A 14,013-nucleotide genomic window follows, 5' to 3' on the forward strand; every position below is an offset into this window, starting at 1 on the left:
TGGCTTCGCTGGTTAGGGGTTTTCTTCGCTCCCTCTTTTTCCAAGAATTCATGAGCCGCTCGGAAAAAGCCTTCCATTTCCGTCAAATGACCCGGCCTCCCCTGGCTCTTCCACCGTCCGGGCTCCCTTTCCTCCCTATGCTATGCTCCCCCGGCGCAGGCCTACCACGCTTCGCGCCTGCGGCGTTTTCGCCAGACGGTCTTTGCCAGTAGTGCCATCCTCCCCGCTGGCTGTATGGGCGGGTTGTCCCTCGCTGCTGCGTTCTGTTAGGCTATGGATTACAGGAACACATGTAGTTGAATGGGACAGCAGGCGGGTTACACGTTCCACTGTGCCGAGATGTGAGGTGCAGGTGGTGATGATCACCCCGGGGTATGCGCTAGCGCCCTTGACGGGCACTCCAGGACCCGCCAACGCTCGTGAAAACCCGGGTCGGTCCTCCATTCATCCGACCGGAGGTGTGGATAACGAGGCCACCTTCACAACCTTCTCCCTTCTGTCCCTATGTTGTAGTAAGGTAGGGCGGTTCGCTTGAGTTGCTCAACCGCCCCGCCTTTTTTTGCCCGGTGCTCATGACGCGCTACGGAACCTCAACCGTGCCGGGGGACCAAGCAGGGCATAGCTAGCGGCATAGGAGCCGACTCGGCGTCAGCGGCTTCGTGCCGCACTGGAGTGATCCAATATGTGGTTCCGCACGTTCCACCACTTCTCCGTTCATTTCCAATACTGATCGTGAAACACCATGAGCAGCAGGATGTTGAGGTCCGGAATTCGAAGTGAAATTTTTGATTTGCCTGTTCCTAGTCGTCATGGGAAAGAAAGGCAGAAATAAGAAAGAGATTATTCCCTGAGAGCTTGTCCAGTACCACCAGTACCAGAAATGCATCTCCTTCGCCTAGCGCGATAGCTCTACCTGGCGCTGGCGTGCCGCCTTGCATGCAAGCGAAGCGCTATTGGCGGCAATAAATAGCTCACTGAGCGATGATTGATGCAGTCAGTCAGTGCCCTCGATTGTTCCAGAGAGAAGGATCATGGCGCCCCAGAACCGTGACATCCAGCAGCAGCATCTCCTTGCGTGCGAGAGACTTCTATGCCAGCCGTTATTCCCGGCTCTGTTATGAAAGAAAGCGGCAGCTAAAGCAAATCTAAAGCTTAGTTGCTTTTTGCTTCTTATTCTTAGCCAACCAACCACTTGGTACCAAGCAACCGGTTAGCTGTTGCGCTTTCAAAGTAGAAGAGTGGTCTCTTAGAAGTGGTAGTGTAAGAAGCGCGCTATCCTCTTTGTCTTGAAAGAAAGTGAGTAAGCGTAGCGAAGCGTATACGTTAGGTAAGTAAGCGGCGTAATAAGCCGGCCTTTGTTGAAAGAAAGTCAGAAAGTCCCCAATTGAACTAGAAAGAATAAGGTTTTGTATTTCCTTGTCCCGGAATAGAACATATGATTGAATGAAGTGGCTGGCGTGGCGAGAAAAAGAAGTGGTTGGTCCCATGCACCATGCCTGCTGCCTGCTCTTGTCATGCAGGCTCCCCACGCTGAATAACATGGGGGCTGTTTGCCTTTGGCAAAGATGGGGAACACCTGCTCGCTGACCCCTCTCTTCCTATGGACGACAAAAAAAAAGCAGGGTGCTCCCTTTTACTCATCTATATCTATAGGGCGTATAAGACTGGATTTGCGGCAGTCAAGGTCTGTATAAGCGAGAAAATTGGCGCCCTTGTACCTGTTCTAGTTCTGGCAGGGCTCCTGTTCTATCTAAGCGGGAGCGGGGTTCGACTGAAGGAAGGGCAACCGTTCAGAATGCAAGGCGTGTGTGGAAGCGAGCAGGCAGGAATGAAGGCTGCGAACGAGACAATTTGCCACCTGGTGTAGTGGTGCTTCGACCACATAAATCAGGAATATAGAAATCAAAATTCGATGAGAAAGAGATACATAATAGATGTTGTTATATATGAGGAAGCGAAGAGGCCAGCGAAGAAAAGCTGATCGTAGACCACCCTTTTATATAGGGTGGTCGTAGATCAGCTCGACCACCGGGAGAGAGTGGTCGTAGATCAGCTAGCTCAGCCGTTGCTTGGTTGCTGGGCTTCCTTTCCGCAGCTTCTCAGGAAGATCTCGGACTTAGTCTATTTACGAAAAAAGAAGCGAAGTGGACTTTGCCTTGAACGAACGATTCTTTCTTAAGATACCGTCGATCGAAACCCGGACCATAAGAGCCATAAACAAAGTACAAAATCTCCTCAAATTGATACTTGCTTTTCGGGCGAGAGCTCTCACTCCGCTTTTCTTTCTATTCTATTGAATTTTCATGAGAGCCTTCTTTCTTATTCTACGAAAATCTCCTTTCGATTTGATTTTGATTGATTGAAGAGCTGAGCGCCCGTCTGATATACGAAAAAAGATGCGCTTCCAAATAAACAAATAAAATAGTAGTTTGTGTGAAAATCAGGGCGCCGGAGGTGCCTGCTATCGCCTTTTCGGTGTGATAGCCCCAATCCACGTACGATTCACACGAGTTTCATTCCGTCACTGACGAACGATTCTTCCTTTGTTGAGATAGAGTCGACAGACTAAGCACCAACTAGATCGCCTATGAACAAAGTACGCACAAAGACATTTGAAACTCATTTCTGTGGCCGATTGATTCACAAAATGAACTCCTCTTTCAAGAGAGAAGGGCGACAATAAGACAAATTGAATCAAGAAATGAACTTTGCCAGGAGAAGGATCAAGATAAGGATAAGGAGAAGAAGGGCCGCTTTTCTTGTAACGAATCTATTCCACCAAGCAACGGCTAGCGCGAAAGCCGTTGCGCGGTAGCGCATCCGTTTTCTTGCTGGGTAAGGAGTGCTATCGCACGTGGTTGGAAAGGGCTCAAAAGGAATCAAGAACCGGAGTGCAAAGCGGAAAGGGATTGACTTGGTTCACTGATAGTCTCGCTCGCGTATCACCCGCTGGCGGATCGGCCGCTCTTCCCTTTCCCTCTGGATTGTGGTTCATCCCTCACCTGATCTACGACCACCCTCGCTCGTGTACTTGAGCCCGCTCTATTCGATACTGCTTTCTTTACTCGACTTGTCTATATGGTCCCGTTGTATATGGACTCGACTCGCACTAGTGACGCTGTGCATAGCACATATCCGAAAGCGCAGATGGATGCTTTTTATTGCCAGCTTTAAGTCCGAACTTTTTTAATATGAACCTTGGCTATGGCCACCACCTTCTGGTACATAGCTGCCACCTCTGCATCTCCGATGACAATATCGTCACCCAAGATAGCATAGGCAGTAAACCGGGATCCCGGATCCACTAACTCAGCACTCAACCACACGGTGTTGTGGTGTGCTAGAGTGAATAATGGCCAGGAACCGTAGAAAGCAAGTGGTTGTCCCGTGCCGAACGCCACCATACAGTGACCTTCTCGGCGATGGGCCTTAGCTCTAAACATATTGGCTACAAGCCCAGAGCCCACCCAAGCAGCTGCAACAGCGGAGCCGAATACACCGATTAACATCTTTCCAAGAAGCATAGCTGGAAAGGTCTCGGTTGCGGCTTTGAGATCAAAACTAAACTAATGATTAAGACCCACAAGTCGAGCCAATGGCTTACACTGATCGTAGGTCCCATCCATGGGGATCCACCGAAGTGTATCCATGGCCCAATCATGGGCTGGTCTCAATAAACACTGTTTAAGCGGATTCCAAACACGCGAAGCTTTCCAGCTCCCTCCATTTTCTCAGCCAAACGGCCTGGGATCAATACTAACGTGGAGTTGTCATTGGGTATCACATCTTTAATATGATCTTGATCCACTTGTGAACACAATGTCCATAACTTCCACCAACATTCCCAACTGCTCTGAATGGGTTCATCTAGACCACTAGGGATAGGATAAAGATCCCTGCGTCTAAAGAACACACCCGCGCAGTCAATCAATCCAAAATTGGTTGACCAATCAGACAGATTAGGAGAGCTAACTTCCGCCGTCATGACCCTAAACCAGTCATACGGAGCAGCTAACTCAGCTAAAAACGCTTTCCAAGCGTTCTTCCCCCATCTACCTGAACCTTTTTTTAGGGACTGAGGACCAAGTTGGCCTCCAGCGGAAACCTATCTCCATAGGTTTCTTTAGGTAAGATGGAATATATCTCTCAAACAAAGGGACTGCGTACTCCTTGTAGAGCTCACCGAGCCCTTCGAGCAGTTCGTCGACTTCTACCCGTCGAGCTATCCCTTTCAAAGGATACCTGGCCCGGACCAACAATATCAACTTAGAAATGGAGAAGAACGACAGGTCGAGTTGGACAAGGCGGTCAGCCTTGCAGTCTCGCATCCTGATCATCCTACGATGGAACTCCGGGATGCAGCGAGGTATACCATCTCGAGAAAGTGAGATTGAGACAAATTAGCGGGTTTCCTTCTCAAAGGTCCCACCATAGTTATAAATGAGGGCATGCCCACATGTTATAAGGTATAAGGCAGTATTTAACCACCCTCCCCTTCGTCTAAATCTCACAACCCACCTAGTGAATAAGTAGATCGCAACACATATCTCTTTGGAAAGACTACCAGTGACGGCTAGCTGGATAGGTTGAGGAAGCAAAGGAAAGCTGTTTGGCGGAACGGAAGCCCTATAGAAAAAAGTTGGAGAGGGTGGTCGTAGATCACCAGTGGAAAACCGGACAAACTTCGGCAGACCCCCACGAGCGGTGATGCAGGGGCGGAGAACACATTTGTTCCAAGCCCAGACATTACCCAAGCAAAGGCAGTTTCTAGGTTAAACAACCCTTGTACTATCACGCCCTGAAATGACAACGGAAATCTATCCGTTGCAGCCGATAAATCAAAGCTAAACAAGCTTTTGATCTTCTTTAACCTGGCCAAAGGTGCGGTTTGATTAAAGGTACCGTCCATTGGTATGGTACGAAGAACCTTCATGCACCAATCATGTGCAGGACGCAGTAAAGCCTGCTTGCTTTAAGGAATTTGGAATGGCGAAAACTCGCACTTTTCCAGCACCTTCCTCCAACAATCCAAGTCTTCCGACTGGATATTTCACCATAGCGTCATCATCATCTAACCAGTAGTTACTATCACGCAGAGTTTACATACAATACAACTAACTAAATGTCAACAATGACGTCATAGCCGCAGCAGCCTTACAATAATTCGATTCCAGATCGGCTACCGGTTGGTAAACCGAGAAAGGAAAGGAATCAAAAGACTCAGTTGCCTTTCCGGGAAAACAATACGTGGATAGAAGAAGTAACTAAACAAAGGGGTGAAATATCGCGCGGCCCATTCCTTGTTCTCCTGCCGAAATGGCTACAAACGGGAGGGACGTCAGGGTCTGTGAGGCTCTGAAAGACCAGAACCGTTGCTTTATCCCATAATGATATGGAGAATATCTCCCATATCATACGGTGGAATGGGGATTTTCAATTTACCTTTACACAGGGAGCCCCATCCTTCACCGGTGAGGATGACCACACAGGTAACCAACGCAAGCCGACATTCATAGGAGTATCAAACAAACGTGGGCAATACCTCTCGGCAAGACTGACGCATTGGTCGCGCAGATCAAATAATCTCTTTTCTGGCACGACCGATGGAGGAGGGGGCTCCCCACGTCTCGTACCCGTAATTAGTCTTCTTATAAACTAATATAAAACGGGATAAACTCAATTTCGAAAGAAAAAACTTTACGAGACGGTCGGCCTTTTCATCCCTGCGTGAAATCATCTTACGATGAAACGCGGGAATGCATCGCGGAAGTCCGGAACGTGTCAAAGACACGGGAAACGGAAGGGGAGAATGGCGATCAAAACGCCCACCGTAGTATGTCATAAGACATACGGCGGACTTAAATAAAGTGAAACATTCAACCACCCACCGCTCCGGCGGAACCGAATGAACCATCGTACAAACAGGTATACAGCAATAGACCGCTCCTTAGTTAGACTACTGAAGAGGCATAATTTTACTTTTGTGAAAAGCCCAATTATGCGGCGAGCGAGACAAGCTACCTCCGCCATGAACGCAACTGGAGCCTTTCCAAAACATTAAATAATGGTTTGCGAAAGAAAGAATTCATGATTCATTTTTGAATCAGTTCTTTACACCAATGTACGTTCAACTCACCCTATTGCGACCTTTTTAGGGGCCAATTGTATAGTATAAGGGGGCGTCCAAGATGCTAACCTTGGATAAACTGACCACTCAGGTTTGGGCGAACCCAAACCCAACCAGCCAGTCTCGAGGTTAACCGTATTATACATCGCTGCCAACACGGTCGCCTCTAGACACACAAGAACAACAAAAGTCGAAAAGACTAAGAAGACGTCTTGTCGCTCAGGTGTGCGGTGGTGCAAACCACCCACTCAAGGAGCGGAGCCGGAGATGCCTGTATTATACGAGTTTGCTGGGCCGAAGATTTTTTTTATTTTTTTGCTGGGTATACGGTGTTGCTTACTGAGAAGATTCGCAATAGTGGATGCGTTGACAAAGGACGCGCATGACGTTACCTATCTTCGTACTGTTCTAACAAGCTTGCAGCAGTTTCGCGAGCATTCACCTTATGATAAAAATTTCATTAAACTGATCGGCTTCAATGACCGATCAAGATTTGTAGTTTGTATTTGAGCAAGGAGCCTCACATTGGCTTTGAAGCAGCTGCATGGTACTGGCATTTTGTAGACGTGGTTCGGTTATTCACTTGGAGTTGCTTGTTTATATAAAGGTAAGGGTGGTCTACGATCAGCGCTTGTTGCCTCCGTTTGCTTGAAGACTTTCTCGCATGATCAATGAAAGATCTTTCCATAACTTGGAGCTGATTTGAGAAGCATATGCCATCCACTCATGCACGTCATGCAAGTATTTACTTCTGATGAAGTTGGCCCACCACCCCCTTTATCACAGTCCAACACATTCGCATTTTGAATGATTTATCGACGTCCATCAGACTTCTAATTCCTAAGCCACCTTCCTCCTTAGGAAAACAAACTGATGACCAACTAATCCAGTGATGTTTTTTAAAATTAGATTTCTCACCCCATAGAAAGTCCGCCATCAAAACCTCGATTTTCTCAATCACCTTCTTAGGGACTGGAACTGCTGAAAGTAGGTGTAACGGCATGCTGCTTAAAACATGTTTAATAAGCACTATTTTACCCCCTGAAGAGAGAACTTTGGCCTTCCAACCTTCCTCTGAATCTTTTCAATAAGATCCATAAAATATTCATAACGAGCACGTCCTTTGAAGATTGGAGCTCCTAAGTAAAACAAAGGGAGCTTTTCCCGCTGGAAGCCTGCGCTGTGCTGAATGATAGACGCCCTAGCAGGAGATGCCTTATCCGAAAGGATGAAAGAGCTCTTTTCATTGCTGACTTTTTGCCCAGACGCTTTTTCATACCTTTCCAAGAATGTAATGAGTGCAGAGATAGACTTTTGACTTCCATTGGTGAAGAGAATAGTTTCATCTGCGTAAAGTAGGTGGCTGATTGGTTGACAAGCACGAGGGCTTCTTTAGAAGGGTTTCATTTTGCCTTCAAGCATAAGTTTAGACCTAGACTAAGAACCTCTTCTGCAATAATAAACAAACTTGGTTAGAAAATAACCTTGTCTGAGACCTCTAGACGTTGTCCGACAATCCACACATTTCCCCGTTCACCATAACTGAAAACCAAGAGCTAGTGATACATCTCCTGATAATATCTGTAACCAGATCAGAAAATCCAAACCTTTCCAAAACATACGGTATAAAGTCCCATTCCAATCTGTCGTAGGCCTTCAACATGTCTAATTTTATGATAACATTGTAGCCCAGCACCTTTCTATCCAGATCCAGCATTAACTCATAGGCCAAAGAAATTTTTTTTTAAATATTCCGGCCTTTTATGAAAGCTCCTTGCTCTTCTGAGATGATCTTAGGGAGCAGCAAGCTAAGCCTAGAAGCAATTCATTTATAATCTTGTACAGAAAATTACATAAGCTCAGGTGCGCTTAAAGTCTTATATGGCTGCCAATGCACAGAGTATCTCATCTGTACACGGTGGCACCCTAAGCAATTAGACGAACTCTAACCACGAGTTCGCCCTCAACCATAAACGTGATTGCACTACTTCAACTGTATACCTCATGACCCGATCCGGTAACGGACGCGGACAAGGACGCTGACGAATCAAATCATAGCACCGAAACAGAAGACCATATTTATGAAATTGACTTTATTGGTCTTTCCGATCCGGTCTAAGACAGACCGCAGGAGGTGCATTGCCAGTTGCTCCCAAGTCAAAGAGAAGTCGCAACAGGCTTCTTCATACCATCGGACATAGCGTACTAAGGACTCAACCCAATATCTGAGCATCACCTTTTCCACAAAATACTCCCCATCTTCTGTGAGCTTACGCTCCAAATCCTCCCGCATCCGGACATATATGTGTGGAGAACGGCAAGATTCCAAAAGAAAGTGCCTCACCATACCAAGGTGGTAGCATGTAACTACTAATCCATCCGGAAAACCAAGCCAGATGGAGAAAGGCAGTGGCCTTCTCACCTGGTGGAATCATACCACTACCTTCTCCATCCCTCCTATTAGGAGGGATGGAGAAGGTAGTGGCGTTTCAAGCCTTTCCTCCTCTTTCATCTCTAATCCCTTTGTTCCCCGGGACAAAGGTTTGTTTGTTGGGGTTCCCCTTGCTCCGCTTCTCCAAGGGTAAACTATTACTCGATAGATTCAGGTTTCTGCGAGCTATAGCGGCCCCGGTTTATATCGAGGGATAGATTCTTTAACCTACCCGATATTCTCGCATTCACGCCCATTTATACGCCATTTACCATTATTAACAAACTGAAGGATGGATGAGTTATGAGGTCATCCATTCCCCCATGGATGAGTCTGATGATGCTTTGTTTCTATAGAGGTGGTAGCTTATTCAATCCATTCTAAAGCCCCGGGGTTATTGACTCATTCTATTCCTTTTCAATAAACAAGAGATTGAATGAGATTCGATGATCCGGCTCGACCGCCATATCTGTCACTCTCTATTCCATCCTCCCCCTCCCCAATGAGTGAGATCATCCATTGCCTAATAGAAGAGTCTGATGATGGTGGACCCCCACTTGGACCCTATGAGTTGTTGGCGCCTTGAATGTTTGAACAAATAGAAGGGGCCTTTACTTTAATAAAAGCTTCTATTCCCGACTCTTTGTTTCTGAGATTCGATTCTCTCTCGTTTCATATAGGAAAAAGGGGATCAGCATTTCGTTGCGTGGTAAGTCTGTCTCTTGCCGCTTCAATATTTGTTCCTTATCCCTCAATTCCAAGTTTCGCTTCAATAATTGCTTCACCCCCAAATAGAGAATATTGGGGCCCTTCCCCAATCGTTCCTATCCAGCCCATTCATTCCTTTATCTACTCATTCATTCGATCATTTATTTCATTAGTAAATCCGGTTATGAAGGGCCTTTGATCAGCGGATCTGTCAACTACTAAATGCCCCTCTTCCCTCACTGGACCAGCGGATGTGTCAACATCTTTTGTTTGGTTGATTTGGTGCAGATAGGCCCCTGTTCTCGGTCCCGCCTCTATCCCCCAATCTAAGATCCTGCCATGGAATGGGAGTAGGGAAAGCGCCCCGTCCTCTTCTCTCTGTTCGGCCTCTTTGCATCTATTGAATAGGGCTGTTTAGTAATACTATGGGCAATAAGGGGCTACTAATAACCTAAGAGGGGCGGTTTAGTGAGAATAGTGGCTTTGTTATTGTTTCTTCTAATCAACAACCAAGGCTTGCCTTTCTCCAATGGATTCAAATCATTGGATGGGTATCGTTTACTCGAATAAGAGCATTGCCTAACCTAATAAGTAACTAATGCAGTGGCGTAATCGGTGGCAACCCCTTGCTTGATATGAGGAAAATGAGATGCGAAGGCTCTGTTCGTCTTCCCCAACCCTTGTGAATAGAAAACGGTCCCCCTAGAATGCTCCATTACGATATAAGGGGCTCTAAGTAGAAAGTGGTGAAACCGGTTGTTGAGGGTAAGTGGGCCGAATCATGAATCAAATCAATCAATAAATGAGGGCCCTATTAATTGAGTTTAGCTACTCGAATAAGAAGAGCTAAACTCACAGCTAAGAGTCAGAAACCAACTACTTCCCTCGCCTTTCGGAAGACCATCCGGCGCTGCGCACTAGCTATTGTACGACGCAAAAAAGAGCTCGTTCTCTATCGTGGTGTGAAACCAACCAATTCATTAAATAGGGAATGTGTCCCTCTCTTTATTTGGTGAAAGCAATGTTCTTTGTTGGGAAAGGGAAGGGAAAACCTTTCCACTGGACGCTCCTGGGGAGGATGTACCTCTCAACGGGGCACCCAGAAAAAGAGAAATAATCCAATCCTGGAGAAGCGGATTCCGCATAAATATCATATCAGATCAGAAGAGGAGAATAGGGACTTTCTTTCCCGGGTGTAGTAAGGGGAATGAAATAGAATGGAAATTCCACAACTAATTTCATTGTGATTGAAGCTAATTCAAAGCTATAAGCTAGCAAGTTAGGTGGGTATATAACCATAAGCCGAAAGAAAGGCAACAGAGACAACACTGACTTTTCAACAGAGGCCATGGGGCGCTATTAGGTAGTAGGCTCTTCGGCGGCAATCGATGCATATCGGTGCTGCCTTCGTGCCATGTGGAAAAGATCATTCCCAAATGTGATTTCATGTCCCTTTGCTTTGATAGCCAACAAGTTCTTTCTTTCGTATATATAGTAGTGTGTAGTTAGCAGTATGTACGTTAGTGTGGATTCGTGTATTTGTTACGAAGCCAGCATAGGCCAAAAAGCCGTATGTCTCGCCTCTATCTCTATCAATAAACGCAAAGGAAGGGGGCTTTCACTATCATATAGGAATCTTAAATAAGAATGCCTCCAAACATACAGCCACCAAAAAGCTAAGGCAAGCCTTCCCAGAATTTGAGGGAAGCCAAATAGATGTTAGATTCATAAGGGATGGGGCACCATTTGTGCATACCTGATCAAAGAGGACAACAAGCCAGCTATTTGGGGAGAATATGAACTAGAAAATATAAAGCAAATTGCCTATGCAAGCGAGAACCATGTAAAAACAGAAAAAGACTCCTCATCGTATTTTATTTTGTTGATCGAAGTTGACGGTTGATCAAACCGGTACACACTTCACACTTAATTGGAGTTTGAAATGATTTGATGTACAGTAACACCTTGGCATATGTAAACCAGTCCATGCCGTCGATTTATTGACTTCATCTAAGGTGGTTTCCAGTCCGGGAATGCGGTCATGCTTGATCCGGACTTGAAGGAGATCACACATTCTTCTACCTACGCAATTTGATGAATCAAGAAAAAGGTGCTTGCCTAAAGCGACTCCGTTCGTTCGGAGATTCACTCCTCACTTCACTCGTCGAAAACAAGAGTCTTTCTTACAGACTGTGGAGTAAGATCTCAATCGGCAAGTCAAAAGATCGATCTCTTAGCCGGTCTAAGGTTACCTCCCTCATTTCCCATGTAGTCGGTATTTTAGTAGAGGGCTTATGGGCCTGCCGCTTTCTCGAATATAGATTTTGAACTTAAAAATTCGCTAACTAACTGATTCCGCATTATATATGATATTCGATGTTGGAAGATTTCGTCGATAGTGTCGAGTTCGGGAAAGGAGGAATGCATTAACGTAAGTAGAGTCTGATTCGGTTTCGAAAGACGAAAGTCGGGTCATTCCGGGATGAAAGAAAGGGCTGTTGCTAGCGTTCCTGTTGTTAGCGAGTCTTCGATTGAGTTTCCGAAGTCGAGTTGACCAGCTTGCCAGTTGATGGATGCGAAACCACTGCTCAAGTCCGACAGTAGTCTTTGATGAGCTGGGTCATTCGAGATCAATCAACTGGGATCGGATCGCACACCCGCTTTTCTGTGATCAAGAAAAAGTAGTTGTTGTCTTAGCTGAACGAGATGACCCACCCGCTTATGTGTTCCGTCACAGGTCTGCTTCCAGTACTAACATACGTCCTTCACTTTCCTTTCCTTACTCACATTCATTAGCTACTGACTTTCATCCACCTGACTGACTTGATTTCCGTTTGCTTAAGCTAAAATCACTTCCCTTGGCATTGTAGTGCAGCGGAAAAAGTGGGTGCGAGGGATGCACTAGTCGTAGATACAAGGCCATAGTCTCTTTTCTTGATCACTGAATCCTACTTGCTTTGATCCCTTTCCTTTCTCTACTCTAACGGATGAATCGAACTGCACTTCACTCGTGAAAGCTGGCTACATCTTTCTCTTCGGGTAAAAAGCCGGTTAAAGCATTCATTCGATTCATAGACTCAGCAACTGCTTCAACTCAGCAACTCGGTTTTCTTTATGTACGAAGAAAGGAATCGGAAATGCACGGAATCGAGATCGGAATAGCTACTAACAACTCGCTAACTCCGCTGCTACTAACTAGCTACTAGCAACTCGGCAACTCCTTCCTCACGCCATCTCTCTTTCCGACTTGCTTTTGACTCTCAATCGGCGAGGCCTAGTTTACCAGTTGCTCCCATCCTTCTTTTCCGTGTCCGCTCCTAATGCTAGCTGCTTTCTCGCTTGCTTGAACTCGGAATTGCCTCTTTTTTTTGGTATTACAACAGCACCTTAGTGCGCTCTACTATAAAAGCAACCTTATCTGTCTGCCTTAACTAAACTACGGAGCTGATCTGGCATACTTGATTCAGTAGCTTGGAAGGACCCAGTCTCCAAAGATGCATCAGTAACCCAATCGGCAGGCTGATTCCCTTCCCGATAAGTATGAGAAGCTATAAAGCCCTCCAACTGTTGGCGCCATTGCCCAATATCAAGCAAGAGGTTCTGGCACACCAAACCTTCAGTTTATCCTTGAAGTATCCATGAAATTACTGTCATAGAGTCTCCTTCGAGCCAGACAAACCTGGCCTGAAGAATGAGCACAGCGAAGGCCCTCCCACGCTCCGCGAAGCTCAGCCATGGGAACCGTGGTACCTTTGAGGCGCCAACTTTGAGCCCAAATGACGCTGCCAAGGTCATCCCTGCAGACGAACCCAGCACTACCATAACCAACCTCTGGCTTAAGTGACCCATCAAAATTGATCTTAACCCAAGGTGGCCGTGTGGGTAGCCATCTGAAAAGAAATGTTTTCGGTAAAAGCGCCAATGACACTGTGGTACCCCGGTTAGCCTTTTGAGTAGATCTTTGCTGAGTCTTAATCTTCTTCTTAGCTTGACTCAAAGCTCTGTAACAGACCTTCCTGGCAGAGATCATCTCATTGCTGAAGATGAAGGCATTTCTGGCCTTCCATATCTCCCACAAGGAGTAAGCTACCATGCACTGTTTGACTTTGCTTCTCTCACTAAGGTTCCCACCTCCCTTGCCCATCAGCGCAAGGACTGATTCCAGGTTAAGATCGCCGAGACCATCCGTAGCACAGGCAGAAAGCAATTCCCACACTGACCTTGCAAAAGGACATTCAATGAGAAGATGGCATGGAGTTTCTTCTTCCTCTCCACAGCGGGGACATGTAGTTTCAATGGGAATGCCTCTAGAAGGAAGGACTGTAGGTGTAGGAATGCACATCCAAGCAACTTTCCAAATAAAAATCCGGATTCTAGGACTTGCCCAGATCTTCCACACTCAGCGGAAGTTAAGATCAGGTTGAGGATTAGATGCCTGCATTAAGTCCTTGTAAAGGGCAGCAAGATTGACCTTGGGATGACAACCAGCACCCCAACCTACTTTGTCCCTAGATCCATGCACAGCCAAAGGAATCGAGGCAATGACCTCTGCTAATTCCCTCCCAAACAAGATCCTAAGCCTTTCATCATCCCATTGTCTCTGGTTGTTGATGAGGTCGGAAACCTGAAGATTCTCAACATTCCCTTCCATATTAAGAAAAGTAGGCCACCCCAGGTCCCTAACACCAATCCTTCTAGCTCTAAGCCTCCTTCCACAAACCCAAAACCTACTAATAATAGCTCCCAG

General features: G+C 46.2%; 5 protein-coding genes across 5 annotated transcripts in view; 1 reads left to right on the plus strand and 4 right to left on the minus strand.

The window, feature by feature from the left end:
* The window catches only part of LOC122647142 (NADH dehydrogenase [ubiquinone] iron-sulfur protein 2), a 9,775-nt gene extending 7,838 nt beyond the window's left edge, over positions 1 to 1,937 (minus strand). Inside the window, exon 1 of the mRNA XM_043840630.1 lies at positions 669 to 1,937. Within this exon, the coding sequence (XP_043696565.1) occupies positions 669 to 886 (218 nt within the window). The 5' untranslated portion in view covers positions 887 to 1,937. The remainder of the gene's footprint in view (positions 1 to 668) is intronic.
* Positions 1 to 6,904, minus strand: part of LOC122647137 — a 9,301-nt gene extending 2,397 nt beyond the window's left edge. The window contains exons 1-4 of the mRNA XM_043840625.1: positions 4,575 to 6,904; positions 4,184 to 4,222; positions 3,680 to 3,989; positions 1 to 3,566 (exon numbers count right to left, since the gene is read on the minus strand). The exon at positions 1 to 3,566 is cut by the window's left edge and continues 2,397 nt beyond it. Coding sequence (XP_043696560.1) covers positions 3,171 to 3,566; positions 3,680 to 3,989; positions 4,184 to 4,222; positions 4,575 to 4,933 — 1,104 coding nt within the window. The 5' untranslated portion in view covers positions 4,934 to 6,904 and the 3' untranslated portion in view covers positions 1 to 3,170. The remainder of the gene's footprint in view (positions 3,567 to 3,679; positions 3,990 to 4,183; positions 4,223 to 4,574) is intronic.
* LOC122647148 (ribosomal protein S1, mitochondrial-like) overlaps positions 1 to 14,013 on the plus strand; it is a 56,825-nt gene that overhangs the window by 19,919 nt on the left and 22,893 nt on the right. The window lies entirely within an intron of this gene.
* The window catches only part of LOC122647144 (cytochrome c oxidase subunit 3-like), a 99,680-nt gene that overhangs the window by 226 nt on the left and 85,441 nt on the right, over positions 1 to 14,013 (minus strand). The gene's annotated exons all lie outside the window — the stretch shown is intronic.
* On the minus strand, positions 4,941 to 13,608 carry LOC122647139. The gene is made up of 3 exons (XM_043840626.1): positions 12,946 to 13,608; positions 12,725 to 12,866; positions 4,941 to 5,071 (listed from the first exon to the last, which is right to left on the minus strand). Exons 1-3 carry the CDS (start codon positions 13,606 to 13,608, stop codon positions 4,941 to 4,943), a joined length of 936 nt encoding a protein of 311 aa, XP_043696561.1.

This window comes from Telopea speciosissima, unplaced genomic scaffold, assembly GCF_018873765.1.
Source record: "Telopea speciosissima isolate NSW1024214 ecotype Mountain lineage unplaced genomic scaffold, Tspe_v1 Tspe_v1.0012, whole genome shotgun sequence".
Taxonomy (NCBI): Eukaryota; Viridiplantae; Streptophyta; class Magnoliopsida; order Proteales; family Proteaceae; genus Telopea; species Telopea speciosissima.